The sequence below is a fragment of the Theropithecus gelada genome, chromosome 2 (assembly GCF_003255815.1).
Source record: "Theropithecus gelada isolate Dixy chromosome 2, Tgel_1.0, whole genome shotgun sequence".
Taxonomy (NCBI): Eukaryota; Metazoa; Chordata; class Mammalia; order Primates; family Cercopithecidae; genus Theropithecus; species Theropithecus gelada.
The window spans coordinates 92,649,203-92,668,539 of record NC_037669.1 but is presented as its reverse complement, the minus strand read 5'-3'; the positions used below and the strand labels follow the sequence as shown (position 1 = coordinate 92,668,539).

At 44.3% G+C, this 19,337-nt stretch overlaps 1 protein-coding gene across 3 annotated transcripts in view; it reads right to left on the bottom strand.

Moving 5' to 3' along the window:
- The window catches only part of SMARCC1 (SWI/SNF related, matrix associated, actin dependent regulator of chromatin subfamily c member 1), a 202,416-nt gene that overhangs the window by 6,229 nt on the left and 176,850 nt on the right, over positions 1 to 19,337 (bottom strand). For all 3 annotated transcript variants that reach the window (XM_025374994.1, XM_025374993.1, XM_025374992.1), the window contains exon 26: positions 17,712 to 17,973. In XM_025374994.1, the coding sequence (XP_025230779.1) occupies positions 17,712 to 17,973 (262 nt within the window). The remainder of the gene's footprint in view (positions 1 to 17,711; positions 17,974 to 19,337) is intronic.

Sequence of the window (19,337 nt, the reverse complement as noted above, 5' to 3'; positions counted from 1 at the left end):
TTTTTTTTTTTTTTTTTTTTTTTTTTGAGACAGAGTCTCGCTCTGTCACCCAGGCTGGAGTGCAAGTGGCGCCATCTCCGCTCACTGCAAGCTCTGCCTCCCGGGTTCCCGCCATTCTCCTGCCTCAGCCTCCCGAGTAGCTGGGACTACAGGCACCCACCACCTCGCCCGGCTATTCAAGTGATCCACCCACCTCAGGCTCCCAAAGTGCTGGGTTTGTAGGTATGAGCCACCGCACCCGGCCGTAGTCTTGGTTTTAAAGAGGAATAAATCAAGAAGAATAGTTTAATGGGCACAATCAAGGCTTATTTTATTTTTTTTTTTAGACAGAATCTTGCTCTGTCGCCATCTTGGCTCACTGCAACCTCCGCCTCCCAGGTTCAAGCAATTCTCCTGTCTCAGCCTCCCGAGTAGCTGGGATTACAGGTGTGCACCACCATACCTGGATAACTTTTGCATTTTCTGTAGAGACAGGGTTTCACCATGTTGCCCAGGCTGGTATCGAACTCCTGACCTCAAGTGATCTGCCTGCCTCAGCCTCCTGAAGTGTTGGGATTACAGGCGTGAGCCACCGTGCCTGGCCTGAAATTTTTTTATGTAGGACAAATTATATTCTCTACAGAATAAGAAAAGAGAATCAATGTAGTTTTTCTTTAAATCTAGGGACTTTACTATCTATGTAAGGACAACTGTATGAAACTGAATATAGGTTAGAAGACAGTACTGAGACAGCTAGAAATAAGAATGCTTAATCTTGAAAAATTTGGAGATTGGACCAAATTAAAATACACAAAGCAGTATTGAAGATAATTCAAATAAAGACTCTCTGTCACTACAGAAAGAGGTCTATCTAAACAAAGCTTCAAACCACACCCTGCCTATCTCCAGTGGCTGTTCCTTGACCCAAGAACCTAAGAGAGGAGCCCCTTACTTCAGGGGTGTCAACAAAGAGAACTACAATGAAGTATGAGAATTAGGAATAAGGGGCTGGGCACGGTGGTTCACGCCTGAGGTCAGGAGTTCATGACTAGCCTGACCAACATGGTGAAACCCCATCTCTACTAAAAATACTAAAATTAGCCGGGCATAGTGGCATGCTCCTGTAATCTCAGCTACTTGGGAGGCTGAGGCAGGAGAACTGCTTGAACCCAGAAGGCGGAGGTTGCAGTGAGCCATGATTGCACCACTGCACCCCAGCCTGGGTAACAAGAGTGAAACTCTGTCAAAAAAAAAAAAAAAAAAAAAGAATTAGGAATTAAGGTAGTCCAGTCTTCCAGGGACTACTTTTTAAAGCAAAATACATCAACATTATGTCCCAGAATATACAGAATAGTGAGTTTTGGGCCCTCTGGCCCATCTTTCTGCACTCTATAATGTAATGCAAAGCCCGGCAGAGGAGTCTCAGAGATCCGCTTGCTGGAAAATAACTTGGTCAAATCACTTTGGCAAAACCAAGAGCAGCTGCTGAATCTACTCCTACGTGGACACTGCCACTAGGACCAACTGACCATCATTAATTTTTGTCTTTTTGTACTTGTGCCGTGTAGCTAGGACAGAAATAGGCAGTGTTGGAGAGTCTGCCAATCTAGGGATTGACTCAGAGATAAAAGGGACAAATGGCAAGAATACTACAAGGCATATGAACGATGAGTGCACATAAAGGAGTGAAAGGCAAATCAAGGAAAAACCATGGAAGGAGCAAGCCAAAAATAATGAAGACTTTCCAGCTGATCAATAAAAATTTGTGAGTAACTTGGAATTGTGGATGAGATGTAAGTAAAGTGAAGGAAAGGGATTAGGGATAGGACTAATCCTAAAAACACCTGGGACAGCAGGGACCCAAGGACTCAGGCATCCTTGTGATGGGACTGTGAAGCCACATGCTTGTAGATCCACAAACCAGTAAGAAATAACAGAAATCCTGGGTGCCTTGGCCCACCCCCAGGGAATATGCTGCAGGACAGCAGGTACCCTTGATAAGATCTGCATACCTACATCCCTACAACCCATCCTGACTCCTGCAGCCGCTCCTCTATTCTCCATCTCTGACCTGTTGTTGCAGGAATGTACTATATAAGTGGAAGCACTGTTTGCAATGTTTTGGAATTGGCTTCTTTTTTCACTCCAGGTAATTTCCTGGAGAGTCACCGGTTGTGTATGCAGTCACAGGCTGTTCCTCTCAGTGCTGGGTGGTGCTCCCTGCTGTGGATGGACCACACACCTTAAAGAGGACATCCAGTGCTTCTCACTTTTTGGCTACTATGAATAAAGCTGCTAGAAAAGTTTGTGTATGGGTTAAGATTAAAAAAAAACAACAACAACACATGGCCAAGTGGGCGCGGTGGCTCACCACCTGTAATCCCAGTACTTTGGGAGGCCGAGGCGAGCAAATCACCTGAGGTCAGGAGTTCAAGATCAGCCTGGCCAACATGTTGAAACTCTGTCTCTAATAAAAATACACAAAAATTAGCCAGATGTGGTGGCGGGCACCTGTAATCCCAGCTACTCTGAAGGCTGAGGCAGGAGAATCGCTTGAACTGGAGAGGCGGAGGTTGCAGTGAGCCAAGAACGAGCCATTGCACTCCAGCCTGGGCAACAAGAGTGAAATTTCATCTCAAAATAAATAAATAAATAAATAAATATAAAATAAACACACAGCCAAGCCTAAGTTAAACAATCAGAAAATAATGTGAATATCACTCCCATTATAACTGAGAGGTACCATTTATATGTAGCATCTACATAAATACCATACCCTTCTGTGGTACCTTACTATCTTTCATCTGTATTACACTGAGGCTTATAAAGGTTTTTTTGTTTTGTTGTTTTTTGAGACAAGAGTCTTGCTCTGTTGCCCAGGCTGGAGTACAGTGGGGCGATCTCGACTCACTGCAACCTCTGCCTCCCCAGTTCAAGTGAGTCTCCTGCCTCAGTCTCCTGAAGAGCTGAAACTATAGGCTCACGCCACCATGCCCAGTTAATTTTTGTATTTTTAGTAGAGACCGAGTTTCACCATGTTGGTCAGGAAGGTCTCAATCTCTTGACCTTGTGATCTGTCTGCCTTGGCCTCCCAAAGTGCTGGGATTACAGGCGTGAGCTACCAAGACCGGCCAGGTTTTTTTTTTTTTTTTCCCCAAAACAAAAATAAAACAAAACTGCTGGGTCTGTCATGATTCAAAGGAAAAAGGGCTACATTAATTCAAAAAAGAGTCATGCATGTAGAACAAGGGGTGAGAACTTCAATAGTAAGGCTACAGAAGACTTAGTGAAAAGTTGTGAAGAGAAGAGAAGATTGAACCTAATTTTCTGTGGGATGGAAAGCAATTTTTTAGAAAATGTTTAAGAGATGGGGTCTTGGCCATGTGCGGTGGCTCATGCCTCTAATTCCAGCACTTTGGGAGGCCAAGGCGGGTGGATCAAGGGGTCAGGAGTTCAAGACCAGTCTGGTCAAGATGGTGAAACCCCATGGTGGTTACAGGCATGGTGGCAGGCGCCTGTAATCTCAGCTACTCGGGAGGCTGAGGCAGGGAACTGCTTGGACCTGGGAGGTGGAGGTTGCAGTGAGCTGAGATCATGCCATTGCACTCCAGCCTGGGTGACAGAGTCAGACTCCGTCTCAAAAAAAAGAAGAAGAAGAAGAAGAAAAAAAGATGGGGTCTTGCTATGTTGCCCAGGCTGAACTAGACCTCCTGGGCTCACGTGATTCTCCTCCCTCAGCCTCCTCTGTAGCTAGGGTTACAGGTGCATGCCACCATGCCCAGCTAGGATAGAAAGCTTTAAGAAGGGATGCAGAGGAGTTAGTGCCTAGAGCAGAGAAAAAGCGCTTTTGCAGAGAAGTATGGGCTGAATGTCAGGTTGATGAGATAGACAAGAATAGGAGATGGCACTCTGCAAGTTCCTTCTTTTTTTTTTTTTTTAATAAAAGAGATGAGGTCTTGGTTGGGGGCAGTGGCTCATGCCTGTAATCCCGGCACTTTAGGAGGCTAAGGCGGGTGGATCATGAGGTCAGGTGTTTGAGACTAGCCTGACCAACGCGATGAAACCCCATCTCTACTAAAAATACAAAAATTAGCTGGGCATGCTGGCGCACACCTGTAATCCCAGCTACTCAGGAGGCTGAGGCAGGAGTTGCAGTGAGCTGAGCTGAGATTGCCCCACTGCACTCAAGCCTGGACGACAGAGCAAGACTCAGTCTCAAAAAAAAAAAAAAAAAAAAAAAAGAGAGAGATGAGGTCTTGCTCTGTCACCCAGGCTGGAGTACAGTGGTATGATCATAGCTCACTAAAGCAGTGAACTCCTGGGTTCAAGTGATGCCCCCACCTCAACTTCCTGAGTAGCTAGAATTACAGGTGTGCACCACCACGTCAGCTAGTTTATTTATTTAATTTTTTATTTTTTGAGACGGAGTCTCACTCTGTTGCCCAGGCTGGAGTGCAGTGGCGCAGTCTCCACTCACTGCAAGCTCCGCCTCGTGGGTTCACGCCATTCTCCCGCCTCAGCCTCCTGAGTAGCTGGGACTACAGGTGCTCGCCACCACGCCTGGCTAATTTTTTGTATTTTTAGTAGAGATGGGTTTTCACCGTGTTAGCCAGGATGGTCTTGATCTCCTGACCTCGTGATCCACCTGCCTCAGCCTCCCAAAGTGCTGGGATTACAGGCGTTTGAGCTACCGCGGTCGGCCCATACCAGCTAATTTTTTATACAGATGGGGCCTTGCTATGTTGCCCAGGCTGGTTTCAAACTCCTAGGCTCAATGATCCTCCTACCTCAGTCTCCTGAGTTGCTGAGACTATGAGTGTGAGCTACTGTGCCCAGCCGCAGGTTCCTTAAAAACAGGCATCCTGGGGATTGGTGACAGAGCAAGGAGGAAGGGTGAGCATGGAACTGAGATGGAGAATGAATTTGGGTTTGGTATCTGACTGCTGGGAGTGTGAAGATGGGATGATGTGAAGAGGACACAGAACTTTTGCTTTGGGAACAGGAGATATAGGCTGGGCAGCCACACAATGAAATACAGAGGTATGTGTAAAGGGAAGAAGGTATAGAACTCCCAGAGTTTCAAATAGAGCAGTGGCAAACACAGAGACTTACTATTCTAAGATTCTCCACAAACTGTCAAAGGGGCAGTTTTTAAGGTAGTACTGTCCCAGCTTTGTTTTTAAGGTGGTACCTTTGTTTTTAAGGTGGTACTGTCCCAGCTCCCTTTTGGAGGCCCGTTTTTTGCTCTCTTCCTACCCCACATCACCTGCTAGGCCATTAATAAAAGCAATGCTTTGTTTTCCACACTCTAAATCACTACTAATGATTCTCTAATGGTATTCTAGGTGGTGTGAAGGATGACAGGAGATGACTTCGTTGCTGCTGGAAACAGGAGGCCTACTTTTAAGCTAAAAAGTACAACACTAGCCTGCAGACGAAAGAACACTCCTAATGGACTTGTTGTGACAAAGGGAAGCCATATACTAGGAGAAATAATGCCACCCGTGTTTATCAACAGGTACAGGTTGCCTCCTTCCACCAAGTCCGACCTGGACAGAGGCCTTAAACAAGTTAGGAAGAACATATTGCCACCCTTCACAGGTCTCCTCCTCTCTCTCTGAATCCCTGAGCTTTGGTTTCCTGAGACTTTATTGAATAAAGCTATGTATGTGGCCCGGCACAGTGGCTCACGCCTGTAATCCCAGTACTTTGGGAGGCTGAGGTCAGGAGTTCAAGACCAGCCTGGCCAACATAGTGAAACCTTGTCACTACTAAAAATGCAAAAATCGGCCGGGCGCGGTGGCTCAAGCCTGTAATCCCAGCACTTTGGGAGGCCGAGACGGGCGGATCACGAGTTCAGGAGATCGAGACCATCCTGGCTAACACGGTGAAACCCCGTCTCTACTAAAATACAAAAAAAATTAGCCGGGCGAGGTGGCGGGCGCCTGTAGTCCCAGCTACTCGGGAGGCTGAGGCAGGAGAATGGCGTGAACCTGGGAGGCGGAGCTTGCAGTGAGCTGAGATCCGGCCACTGCACTCCAGCCTGGGCAACAGAGCCAGACTCCGTCTCAAAAAAAAAAAAAAAAAAAAAAAAAAGCAAAAATCAGCTGTGTGTGGTGGTACATGCCTGTGGTCACAGCTACTCGGAAGGCTGAGGAGAAGATCGTTTGAACCTGGGAGGTGGAGAATGCAGTGAGCTGAGATCGCGCCACTGCACACTCCAGCCTGGGCGACAGAGAGACTCTGTCTCAAAAAAAAAAAAAAAAAAAAAAAGAGAGAGAGACACACAGAGACAGAGACATAGAGAGGAGAAGGTGATGTAAAGATGGAGCAAAGAAAGACGTGGCCATAAGACAAGGAATGCTGCAAGCCACCAGAAGTTGGAAGAGACAAGGAACAGGATTCTTCCCTATACACCCTGGAAGGAGCATGGCTTTGCTGGATATTGGACCTGATTTCCCAGAGAGTAAGAATAAATTTCTCTTGTATTAAGTTATTATGACAGGCTGGGTGCAGTAGCTCATGCCTGTAATACCAGCACTTTGGGAGGCCAAGGAGGGTGGATCACCTGAGGTCAGAAGTTTGACACCACCTGGCCAACATGGTGAAACCCCGTCTCTACTAATAATACAACAATTAGCCAGGAGTGCATATGCCTGTAATCCCAGCTACTTGGGAAGCTGAGGCAGGAGAATCACTTGAACCCAGGAGGCGGAGGTTAGAGTTAGCAGAGATCACACCACTGAACTCCAGCCTGAATGACAAGAGCAAAATTCTTGTCTCAAAAAAATTATAGCAGCCTCAGGAAACTATGTAGGAAACATGTGGTATGCCTTAGGCACTGTACTTAAGAGTTTTATAAATGTTAACTCATTCAATCCCTATACAACACTATAAACCAGGCACTATTATCCCTGTGAAAGAAAGGGGAGGACACAAAGATTAAGTAGCCTGCCCAATGTCATAAAGCTGTAAATGAGGGAGCTCAGATCTGATGTAGGTACTCTGATTCTAGAGATGGTGCTTGCAGCCAGTGTGCACCTCTGACAATCAAGGTCTGGGGGAGAGGGGTCTAACAGGTGCTCAGAGACAATGTGATGCAAACCCTGGTGTCACCAAACTGATTGACCTGTTATTTGCCCCATGCTCAGCTCCAGACAGAAATTACTTTCTGAACCAGCAATTCAGAGTGTATGTTCCAGCAGAGAAATCAACTATTCAAGAAACAATCTGGCAAAGAGGAGCATCACTGGCTGACTGACAAACGCCCATGAAGTGATGTCTACCTATCATGCACTGGGAAATGCCTGCAGGCTCTTGCTCTTAAGTCCAGTAGTACTATTTCCAAAGCTATCTTCTCAGTGGCAGTGGCCCATTTACCTATTTCCCTACATCTTTATGAATACAAGCTGGGATAGGGCAGCTTTAGGGTTTTCCAAGGCTGTTAGACCAACAGATAAAAAACCTTTCTTTCTTTTCATTTATTATAAATTCTAAAGCCTTGTGGAAAAGATTCTTTATCCTATTGTCACAAACAAGGTCATAAAGCCACTAGGATACAGGTGTTCTGAGTAGGAGAGGACAACAGCTTCTCAGCAGCAAAAATGAAGGTATAGAGGAAAAGCAATTTACTTCTGCTTATGGCACCTTGCAAAGACAAACATCTCGCAGGAAAGCAAAGGGTACTCTAAGAGTGAATGATGTCCCTTTGCTGTCCAGAGGTTCCTTCTGTCAGATGCTATGCAACTCAGCACTGGTGTACCTGGGGCAGTGGGTTTAGAGAAAAGACAGGAAAGGAGGTAAGAATAAGGCTGAGTAAGGGTCGACCATGCCAGGTGATGTGACAGTTATCTCTTTGAAGCCTCCAGGTTGTTAGGAAGATGATAGTAAGGGCCCAGTTTTGAGATAAGGAAACTAAGCCTCAGAGAAGCTATGTAATTTGGCCCAAAGTCACAATGAACAAGAGACTGAGCTGAGATTCAAATCCAGGTCATTCTGATCCTGAAGTCCATTCTCTTTTCCTTTACCCCACCTTCCTTTCGAAGGAGTAACTTTCCCCTTAGAAAAGGTAACTTCCAAGGATGAAATCTGAAATGGGTAGAATTTAAGAAGACTCAGGAGAAGACAAAATCAATTTCTCGTAAAGCAACCCTTGTCCTTACGAAACCTAAACATCCTTATGGTTTTTGTGGTGTCTTAATACAGGTCTCACCACTTTTAAATGAACAACAGTGTCCGAAGGCATTTCCATTAATTCTTACTAACATTAAGAGATCTGGGCCGGGCGCGGTGGCTCAGGCCTGTAATCCCAGCACTTTGGGAGGCCAAGACGGGCGGATCACGAGGTCAGGAGATCGAGACCATCCTGGCTAACACGGTGAAACCCCGTCTCTACTAAAAAATACAAAAAACTAGCCGGGCGAGGTGGCGGGCGCCTGTAGTCCCAGCTACTCCGGAGGCTGAGGCAGGAGAATGGTGTAAACCCGGGAGGCGGAGCTTGCAGTGAGCTGAGATCCGGCCACTGCACCCCAGCCTGGGAGACAGAGCAAGACTGCGTCTCAAAAAAAAAAAAAAAAAAAAAAAAAAAAAAAGAGATCTGGCCCACACAAATCTGAAATGCATAGGAACAGGCCTTGGCAAACGAAGTAAAGGGTGTATGTCTTTTCCATTTAAAAAAAAAAAAAAATCAGGTATTTTTTTCCCAACAGACAGGGAGAGGAAGAAAATGAGAGAGAGAGAGCGTGCGCATCAAAACAGCAGTATCAAAGCTTAGAATGGTGGCAGTCTGACCTACATACAAGCTTTTTTTCTTTTCTTTTTTTTTTTTTTTTAAACAGCAGGCATCTGAAGCCTGAAAAATTAAAAGGTTTGCTAAAATTAAGTTTAACTAGTAGAAAAATCCCTCATTCTCTTTCAGGTTTATTATATCTTTTACTAAAGCATTACACTCATGACACTTAATGGAATATTAGTAAAGTATCTTAATTCTATACTTTGGGTTGGGAAAGGAGGGTAGGAAAAGAAAGTTAATCTAGGAAAGGGAACCTGTGAATTTCCAGTCTTGAGCACATTTCATCAATCCATTTCTAACTGTCTATATAAGCCACATCCTCTGGCTGAGTCCCCTGGAGAACGGAAATAACAAAATCAGGGCCAAGTGAGGGGAAGCCTAGGCTCCTCAGAGACTGTGCCTTCCCCACAGCAGCTTCCTGGGGGTGCCTGTGACAGACTCTCTTTGTTGAAGACTGGGCCCTCACTGTTCTCTTTGTGAGGGTAACCTGCTACTCCGGAAAGTAGCATGGCAGCCTTGTTATCACATGATGCAAGTAGGACCAAAGGCACCGCAGATAATAAAATCTTGGCTGATGTGACGGGCTATTGCTTTTTTCTTTTTTTTTTGAGACGGAGTCTCACTCTTGTCGCCCAGGCTGGAGTGGTGCAGTGGTGTGATCTTGGCTCACTGCAACCTCTGCCTCCTGGGTTCAAGTGATTCTTCTGCCTCAGCCTCCTGCGTAGCTGGGATTACAGGTGCCTGCCACCATGGCCGACTAAGTTTTGTACTTTTAGTAGAGATGGGGTTTCGCCATGTTGCCCAGGCTGGTCCCAAACTCCTGACCTCGGGTGATCTGCCTACATTGGCCTCCCAAAGTGCTAGGATTACAGATGTGAGCCACCACGCTCGGCCAGGCTATTGCTTTTCTTTTTCAGTGTGGGGTTGAGTCCAGGGGTGGGTTAGAAAGTGATAACTGGTTGTAATCCTTTCCTGAGCTTTATTTCTCATGAGGTACGGTTGGTAAGTAGGTCTGAGGGGCTTAAAAAGCCAAGTGTAGCTGGGTGTGGTGGCACATGCCTGTAGTCCCGGCTACTCAGGTGGCTGAAGTGAGAGTATTGCTTGAGCCCAGGAATTCGAGGCTGCAGTGGGCCATGACTGCACAACTGTACTCCAGGCTGGGCGACACAGCAAAACCCTGTCTCAAAAAAAAGTTTGTTTTTTTTTTTAAAGACAGGGTCTTGCTCTATCGCCCAGGCTGGAGTGCAGTGGCACGATCTTGGCTCAACGCAGCCTCGACCTCCTGGGCTCAAGTGATCCTTCTGCCTCAGCCTCCCAAGTAGCTGGAACCACAGGCGCATGCCACCACACCCGGCAAATTTTTTTATTTTCGTAGAGACAGGGTTTCATCATGTTGCCTAGGTTGGTCTCGAACTCCTGAGCTCAAGCAATCTGCCTGCCTTGGCCTCCCAAGTGCTAGGAAATGATGGGCGTGAGCCATCATTTCCAGCCCATTCTAGTTTTATCATTAGAATATCACTGTATTATGTCTGAGTTCTCATCAAATCAGACCAATTCTATTCTGATTTTCTAGGCACTTTCAAAAATTCTTACACTATTAATAATGATGAAACAATGAAAATATTTAAATCAAACATGTTCTTTCCCTCTGCTTACACACATCGAGCACACACAAAGGCTTCCCCAATGCAGGCAGCTGACTTAAGATCCATGAGGCAAGAATATTCAAGAGTGTCTCATTTATTACAAATGCCTAGGATGGGCTGGGCCTAGTGGCTCATGCCTGTAGTCCCAGCACTTTGGGAGGCCAAGGCGAGAGGGACACTTGAGCTCAAGAGTTTGAGACCAACCTGGGCAACATAGTGAGACCTTGCCTCTACTAAAATACATCCCTGCCTATGGAGAGATTACCACTATAATTATATACTAGATTTCTGTCATTTCCTTCCAACTTAATGATAGGTAATCTTCCTTTAAACATGTGCTAAAGTTCCTACAGTCCTGACCATCTCAACTTAAAGGAGATCCCGCCAGGTGCAGTGGCTCACACTTGTAATCCCAGCATTTTGGGAGGCCGAGGCGGGTGGATCACCTGAGGTCAGGAGCTGAAGACCAGCCTGACCAACATGGTGAAACCCTGTCTCTACCAAAAATAAAAAAATTAGCTGGGCATGGTTGCAGGTGCCTGTAATCCCAGCTACTCGGAAGGCTGAGGCAGGAGAATTGCTTTAACCCGGGAGGCAGAGGTTGTGGTGAGCCAAGACTACAAAATTGCACTCCAGCCTGGGTGACAACAGCAAAACTCTGTCTCAAAAAAACCAAAAAACAAAACAAAACAAAAAACCGGAGATCCCAGGAAGTCAGAGGTGCCCTCCTGCTCGAGTAAGCAGCACACCTCAGCAAACAGCAGCCACCACCTGGGCCATTCTCCTCTATGGTTCCCCATGTGCTTTCATATTAACAGATACCATGGGCCAGGGTATGGTCAAGGGAATAACACACATGTGCTTAAGAATTGGTTTCTATTATGACTGTTCACCTTTTGCCATCTGGAATGGCAGCCTTATAGGGAGAATCTTAATGTAGGCATCATTTGATACAATTTTATAGTTTAAATGAAAAGGAATGAAATGCAGTGCTGTGTATTTCATTAAGATCAACAAAACCTAAACAAACAGAACAGGTGGGGCCAACCTTCAGTTTCCATTTGCCAACTGGATACCAGAAACACTCTACTACAGATACTTCCCTTGTCTTTTTGTTTGGTAGGAAGAAACCAAGTTAGGACACTATAAGAGATAGGAACAAAATAATAAGAGCCAAGGAAGAGCAATAGAGGCATGCACACAGTCGTCTCTAAACAAAAATTACAAGCATTTGATGAATCAAAGGTAGGGGATGGGGCAGAGGGGCTGAAGGACTTACAGAGGGGTACAGGTACGAATTAAATGGCATATGTACAGGTACCAGCTTACACCAGTTACACTGAAACCTAGAAGTCCGTAAGTGTTTGAGAGCCTAGCAGATTCATAATACCAAGCTGCTACTTTAACAGGCTCCACCACTAACTGATGGAGAGTTGTGTAGAGAAAAATTACATGTAACTTATCTGCATACTTATACAGAAGCCAGAGAGATGAAAAATTAACCACTTGGTAATAAATCTGCCTAGTCCCTGCTCTCAGCATTTCCCCAACCTTACTGGCATTCAGAGGCTGATTATTCCCATCATGTATCATAAAGTCTAGCCAAATACCAAAGACAGCCAACTGACCCAGACAGTCTTCAGCTCCCAATGTAAGTTGTGGCCTGTTAACTTTTCTGGAACTTAGGAATCATAAGTTGGAAGGACCTGCTCATAGTTCTTACCCTGTGGCAACTCAGAGACTAAAGCCATTCTGGCCCCAGAACGCTACGGACAATCTTACTTGTCCTGGTTTGAAAGTACTCTGTAGCTGACCTTTAGAATATGGTCTATCAGACCTACCTGTTAGAACCAGCTTTTTCTGAACCGATAACTTTAAAACAGCGTATTTAATTTACTTTTTTTTTTTTTTGAGATAGAGTCTCTCACTCTGTTGCCCACACTGGAGTGCAGTGGCATGATCTCAGCTCACTGCAACCTCTGCCTCCCGGGTCCAAGCAATTGGGTCCATGCCTTGGCCTCCTGAGTAGCTGGAATCACAAGCGTGTGCCACCATACCCGGCTAATTTTTCTGTTTTTAGTAGAGATGGGGTTTTGCCATGTTGGCCAGGCGCTGGTCTCGAACTCCTGGCCTCAAGTGATCCACCTGCCTTGGCTTCCCAAAGTGTTGGGATTACAGGCATGAGCCAGTGCGCCCAGCCTAATTTGCTGTTGCTCTTAATTTTACTCTTTAACAGACTTAATTTTACATTCAAACTCCAAAGCAACGCAACAAAGGGATAATTTGGGAAAATTATTATCTTGAATTGCTGGAACTCTCACATACTGCTAGAGTGTAAACAGGCACCACCACTGTGCAAAAAGTTTGGCAGCATCTATTAATCTGAACATATGCATATCTTATGATCCACTCTTAGGTTCATAAATACTCAATTCTATACCTCAGGGATATATACAACAGAAATGTACATATATATCTTATCAAAAGACATGTGCTCATGTATTTCACAACAGCACAAACTATTCGTAATAACTAAAACCCAGAAATCAGTCAAATGTCCAACAGGAAAACAGACTAGTAAATAATACAGCCACAGAACACTGTATAGCATACAGAAGGAACAAATGTACGATCACTAACAACAATGTGGATGCATCCCAGATACACAGTGTTGAGTGAAAGAAGCCAGATGTGGCCGGGCATGGTGGCTCAAGCTTGTAGTCCCAACACTTTGGGAGGCAGAGGTGAGAGGAGTGCTTGAGCCCAGGAGTTCAAGACCAGCCTGGGAAATATAGTGAGCCCATGCCTCTACAAAAAAATTTAAAAAGCAGTGGGGCGTGGTGGTGTGCACCTGTGGTCCCAACTACTCAAGAGGCTGAGGTGGGAGGTTGAGGCTGCAGTGAGCCCTGATGGTGTCCCTGCATTCTAGCCTGGGTGACAGAGTATGGTCCTGACAAAACAAAACAAAACAAAACAAAATAAAACAAAACAAAACAAGGAAAGCAGCCAGATATAATAAATATCATTGTGGTTACATTTAGATAACATTCAACCAGCCCAACTAGTCTACGGTGCTAGAAGTCAGGTGCTAGAAGGTGACTGAGTATGATGAGGGCCTCTGTGTGTTCGTTACACATGAATATTCTCTGTTAAAACTCATCAATTCTGTAAGTATAAAGGAAGTAAAAAAAATAAAAAAAAAACCCTCAGCTGAATATTTATGATTGTGCATTATCCAAAATGTACATTTTATTTCAATAAAAAAATCATAAGACTATCTTGTCATAGACTAAAAATAAAAAAAACCTCTCATCATGCACTGCACTCAATAATTCTTTCCTTTACAAATTCACTTTAGAAAAGTCTATTTTTGTGAGAAAGTAAAAAGATTAAAATGACCTATTTCTCTTCCAAAGACTATTTTTATGAACTCTAGTTTGCTGGCACTGCTTCACTAGAATAGCTGTATCTGAATCTGCTGTAAATCCCCTTAGTCTTCTGTCACGGGAGGCAGCACTGTGGCACTGGCCTCACTTTGCAATTAGATGGAGCTCAGTGTGAATCCTGGCTCCACCATGCAGCAAAGTTCTGTGGCCTTGCCATGCTTTGTAAGGTGAGAATGAAAAGTAAGTGAAAAGTAAATGAAAAGTAAGTGAAACAATGTGGGTAAGGGGCATGGCACACAAATACCTATTATCACCAAAATCTCATTTAGGGAAGAAAGTAGATGCACCTCTCTGCTCATCTTTTACAAACTAAATGCAGATGCTAGTGCTCCTTAGATGTTCTGTGAGATTTAATGTGAATATGATGCTTTAGCACCATTAAAAGCCAAATACCATGTAGCTACAGTAAACTTCCTCTTAAAAGTTTATCCCAGTATTTTAGAAACTGAATTTTTATTTATTTATTTATTTTTTAGAGACAGGGTCTCACTCTGTTGCCCAGGTTGGAGTACAATGGTGCAGTGTCATAATCACAGCTCACTTGCAACCTCAAACTCCTGGGTTGAAGTGATCCACCAACCTCAGCCTCCTGAGTAGCTAGGACTACAAGTATGTAGTGCCACCACACCTGGCTTTTTTTTGGTAGAGACAGCTTCTCTCTATATTGCCCATGCTGGTCTCAAATTCCTGGGTTCAAGCAATCCTCAAACCTTGGTCTCCCAAAGTGCTGGAATTAATGGTGTGAGCCACCAAGCCTGACCTAGGAATTTAATTTTTGAATAACTACTGTTTTTGAAAAATTACTTTGAGATCTGCACTCTGTTAAGCATTTGTATCTTTTGAAAGCTTAACCCTGGAGAAAATCAGATTCTATACAGAGAATTTAAGATCCACTCAAGTAGACAGAGAAGAAGACTGAGAAAGAAAGCATCTGGTTGTGAGCAGGGCAAACTTCTAAGGCTTTCTCTGCAAATGTCATTTAGAGTGGCAAGTCTGGTGATGGTAGTAAATCTCATGATTGCACATTAATCCTCTGAATGTGTCTAAACAAAAGCTTCCCAAAGTAAACTTAGCCCTGTTTTTCAGTAAAGCCAACAAAAACTACTAAAACTAAGGCCTAAAATATATTTTGGGTTGTGAATAAGTGTGTTGATAATACCATGACTTGGCCAGAGGATTTGCATCCCAACCCCAGAAGCACAAACTTTGGCTCTGGCTAAGCACTTAGTATATTACTGTTGATAAACAAACTATAAAAATCTTACAAGATGACTTTCACTAGACTAACAATACACAGCACACACTCACACATATTGCCCTCTAAGAAGAGAAGGAATGTGGGGTTGGGGGGTGAACTGGAATTAAAAGTACATCTTAGGTTTTAATGATGCTGGCAGTTAAGCTTGAAGGAACTATGAGTTCAACTTCCAAAATGGTTAAAATTTAGTAAATAATAGCCAACTTGAAACAGCTCTCACAAGCTACAAATGGGACAATTTAAGCATAAGAAAATGCCAAGCACAGTGGAACATGCCTAAAATCCAGCTACTTCAAAAGCTGAGGCAGGGGGATTGCTTGAGCCCAGGAATTTGGGTCTAGTCTGGGCAACTCAGTGAGACCCAACGTCTTTTAAGAAGCAACAAGAAACACAAATAGTATCTATGATAGACTGAAACACACAAAATATTTAAAAACTTGTAATTTTACAATATTAAAAATATACACAAAAAAACCTTCACTGGTCACCTTTGGTGACTGGGGGGCAGCAACTCATTATACAGACAACCAATAGAGGGAAAATATGATGCATTTATCCAGGTTTTCCTATGAGAACTGATTTTCAGGGTAACTAATTGAGACACAGTCTCACTCTGTCACCCAGGCTGGAGTGCAATGGCACAATCTTGGTTCACTGCAACCTCCACCTCCTAGGTTCAAGCAATTCTCATGCCTCAGCCTCCTGAGTAGCTGGGACTGCAGATGTGCACCACTATGCCTGGCTAATTTTTGTATTTTCAGTAGACATGGGGGTTCACCATTTTGGCCAAGCTGGTCTCGAACTCCTGACCTCAGGTGATCTGCCCACCTCGACCTCCCAAAGTGCTGGAATTACAGGCATGAACCATCATGCCCAGACTAAAACAGCTAATTCAGGAAGCAATTCTGAATGCTAAATTCTAAAACAATTAAGTTGAATGGGGATTTTTATAATGGATGAATCCAACCGATAACACCAGAACTACTGATCAATCTTAGCATCACAAAAAGAAAAACTGACATTACAAGAATGCCTGACCTCATAAGTTAATCTTGGCTGGGTGTGGTAGAGCTCATGCCTGTAATCCCTGGACTTTGGAAGTCCGAGGTGGGAGGATTGCTTGAGCCCAGGAGTTCAAGATCACTCTGGGCTACAAGGCGAAACCCTATCTTTATAAAAACATAACCAAAAATTAGCCAGGTGTAGTGGTGTGCGCCTGTAGTCACAGCTACTCAGGAGGTTGTGATGGGAGGATTGACTGAGCCTGGGGGGTTGAGGCTGCAGTGAGCCATGATCATGTCACTGATGTCACTGCACTCCAGCCTAGGCAACAGAGCAAGACAGTGTCTCCAAAAAAAAAAAAAAAAAGGTGAATTTGAATCTGATAAAATATCCAGAGCAATCCTCTGGTTTATAGGAAATGTGTGTTTGTGTGTAGGTGGGGTGGGGGTTAGGACATATGACATGACACTATGCACCTTTGGTGTATAATTAGGCATAGACACGTTGCGGAAAAACCCTGGTTTCTTCAACACATAAATGGCACAAAAAAGGGAAGGTGAATTATTACATAGATTTTTAAGAGACATGTCAACAAATGTGTGAATCTTAATTGAATACTGATTCAAACAAACTAAGCACTCAAAGATATTTAACGAAAGATATTAGGAATTATGGTTACTTTTGTTTGATGGTGATGATAGTTATGTTAAAGAATAAGACTCCTTTGGCCGGGCGCGGTGGCTCAAGCCTGTAATCCCAGCACTTTGGGAGGCCGAGACAGGCGGATCATGAGGTCAGGAGATCGAGACCATCCTGGCTAAAATGGTGAAACCCCGTCTCTACTAAAAAATACAAAAAAAACTAGCCGGGCGAGGCGGCGGGCGCCTGTAGTCCCAGCTACTCGGGAGGCTGAGTCAGGAGAATGGCCTGAACCCGGGAGGCGGAGCTTGCAGTGAGCTGAGGTCTGGCCACTGCACTCCAGCCTGGGCGGCAGAGCGAGACTCCGTCTCAAAAAAAAAGAAAAAAAAGAATAAGACTCCCACTGGTTAGAGATATATTTGAAGTCTATCTCATTTCCCAAAGTGAGGAGGAAAAGACAAAAACAGACTTGAAAATGTTGATAATTTTGAAGCTGTCCAATAGGTACATGGGGGATTATCATACTATTCTCTCTACTTTATCTATGGTTGCAGATTTCTGTAACAAAAAGTAAAAGTGGCAGAAAGATGATGGTTGTTGAAACCAGGTCATGGGAGTTTGCTGTGTTACGTGTGTTTATCTTTGAAAATATCTACAAATTTTTTAAAGTATCAATAATCCAAAGATAAATTCTGAATGAACTCTGAGATATTACTGTCCATTCAGAGACCGACCTACTCAACAAAAAAGCATCATACCAAGAGAAAAAGAACATGGAAGGCCTTATATGGCGATAACCCTAAATCTCACATGCCTACAATTTTCTAGATGACAATGAAAATTTTGAAATCTCTTCATGAGAAAACACCAACTGTGTGGTTGGCCCCAGTGATGCTCTGTACCTCTGTAGTGACCAAAAGCTTTTTCCAAGAGCAGGGCCTTCCTCTTACCTGGCTGGGGTGGATGAGGTGGTGGCATCTGGTGGTGCATCAGAGGGTAAGGAGGGGGCTGTTGATGAGGCATCATGCCAGGGTGCCCTGCTGCTCCAAGTGGGGCCAGGCCAGGTCCTCCTGAGTGCTGGTGGGCCTGTTGAGGGTTCTGGCCATGCTGCTGCTGTTCCATTTGCTGTCGTGCTCGTAATTCAGCATACTTGAGCTGTTCCATGTGGAAGTTTTGGCGTTCGGTAAGCAACTGCTGCCTCTGTTGTTCTAGCTGTAAGCAAAGGAAGTGGAAGGGAAAAGACACCAGAAGAGGCTTTCAGGATTGGATAACACAAAGAACAACTACATAATGCCTGAATTCCCTCTATCCCATCACACTGACATCACCACCTCACTTCCTGCACCTTCTACAGTGAGAACAAAGGCGTTATTTGAGTAGCATATTTCCATTTGGACATCTGTTACCATGCAACGTCTTCTCCATGTTGAGTCTAAGTCTTTCCTTGTAATCTTCCTGCAGTAGGGCTACTGCTCTTTGGGCTCACTTGGACACATGTAATCCTCTCTATGTTTTTGGCAGGCCTTTAGATAACTAAAAATACTTCCTATGGCTGTCTGAGTCTTCCCCAGGTAAAATGAGCCTCTGTTGTCCTTGTAATAGTTCCTCAGATGTTAACATTTCAAGTTCCCCCAACTTCCTATGTGCTCTCTTTTGGATGTGATACTCTTTTGGTTATCATCTATTTTAGAACATAACACCAGAGTTAAATTACTCTGCATGAGTTGATGTGGCCTTAGCTGCAAAGATATGCATTTCTCTATGTGGAACTTTGGCAGTGCCACTGCAAATCTTAGCTTTCAAGTACCCAAAATTATACTTGGTGACACATTCACGGAATATTTTAGTTGCCTATAAAAAAATCAGCATGAATCTTAGTTTAACGACTACAAGCATTTCAATATTCAAGATAATCTTTCTGGCACCCAAATGAGAATAAAGAGAAATACAATATTATATGTTTAGTTCAGAGAATGAAGCCTATCCTAAATTAATTTAATTCAGAATCATGCAGGAAACCTGAACATGCAGGAAAATGAAAATCCAGATCTCTGAAAGTAGTATAAAAATCATAAGCATTAGGAGGGTTAATAAACCCACTTCTTTTCAATAATGTCTCCATCCCATCATTTTCATAGAAAAATCTGAGTCATTGGGGATCATTTTCTTGTGCGGTGTTGTCCAATACAGCAGTTACAAGCTATACACAGCTACTGAGCACCTGAAGTGTGGCTAACACGAAATGAGATGTGCTGTCAGTGATGCACAGTAAAATGTGAAGACTTAATATGAAAAATTGTTCATATAGGCCGGGCGCAGTGGCTCAAGCCTGTAATCCCAGCACTTTGGGAGGCCGAGACGGGCGGATCACGAGGTCAGCAGATCGAGACCATCCTGGCTAACACGGTGAAACCCCGTCTCTACTAAAAAATACAAAAAACTAGCCGGGCAAGATGGCGGGCACCTGTAGTCCCAGCTACTCGGGAGGCCGAGGCAGGAGAATGGCGTGAACCCGGGAGGCGGAGCTTGCAGTGAGCTGAGATCCGGCCACTGCACTCCAGCCTGGGCGACAAAGC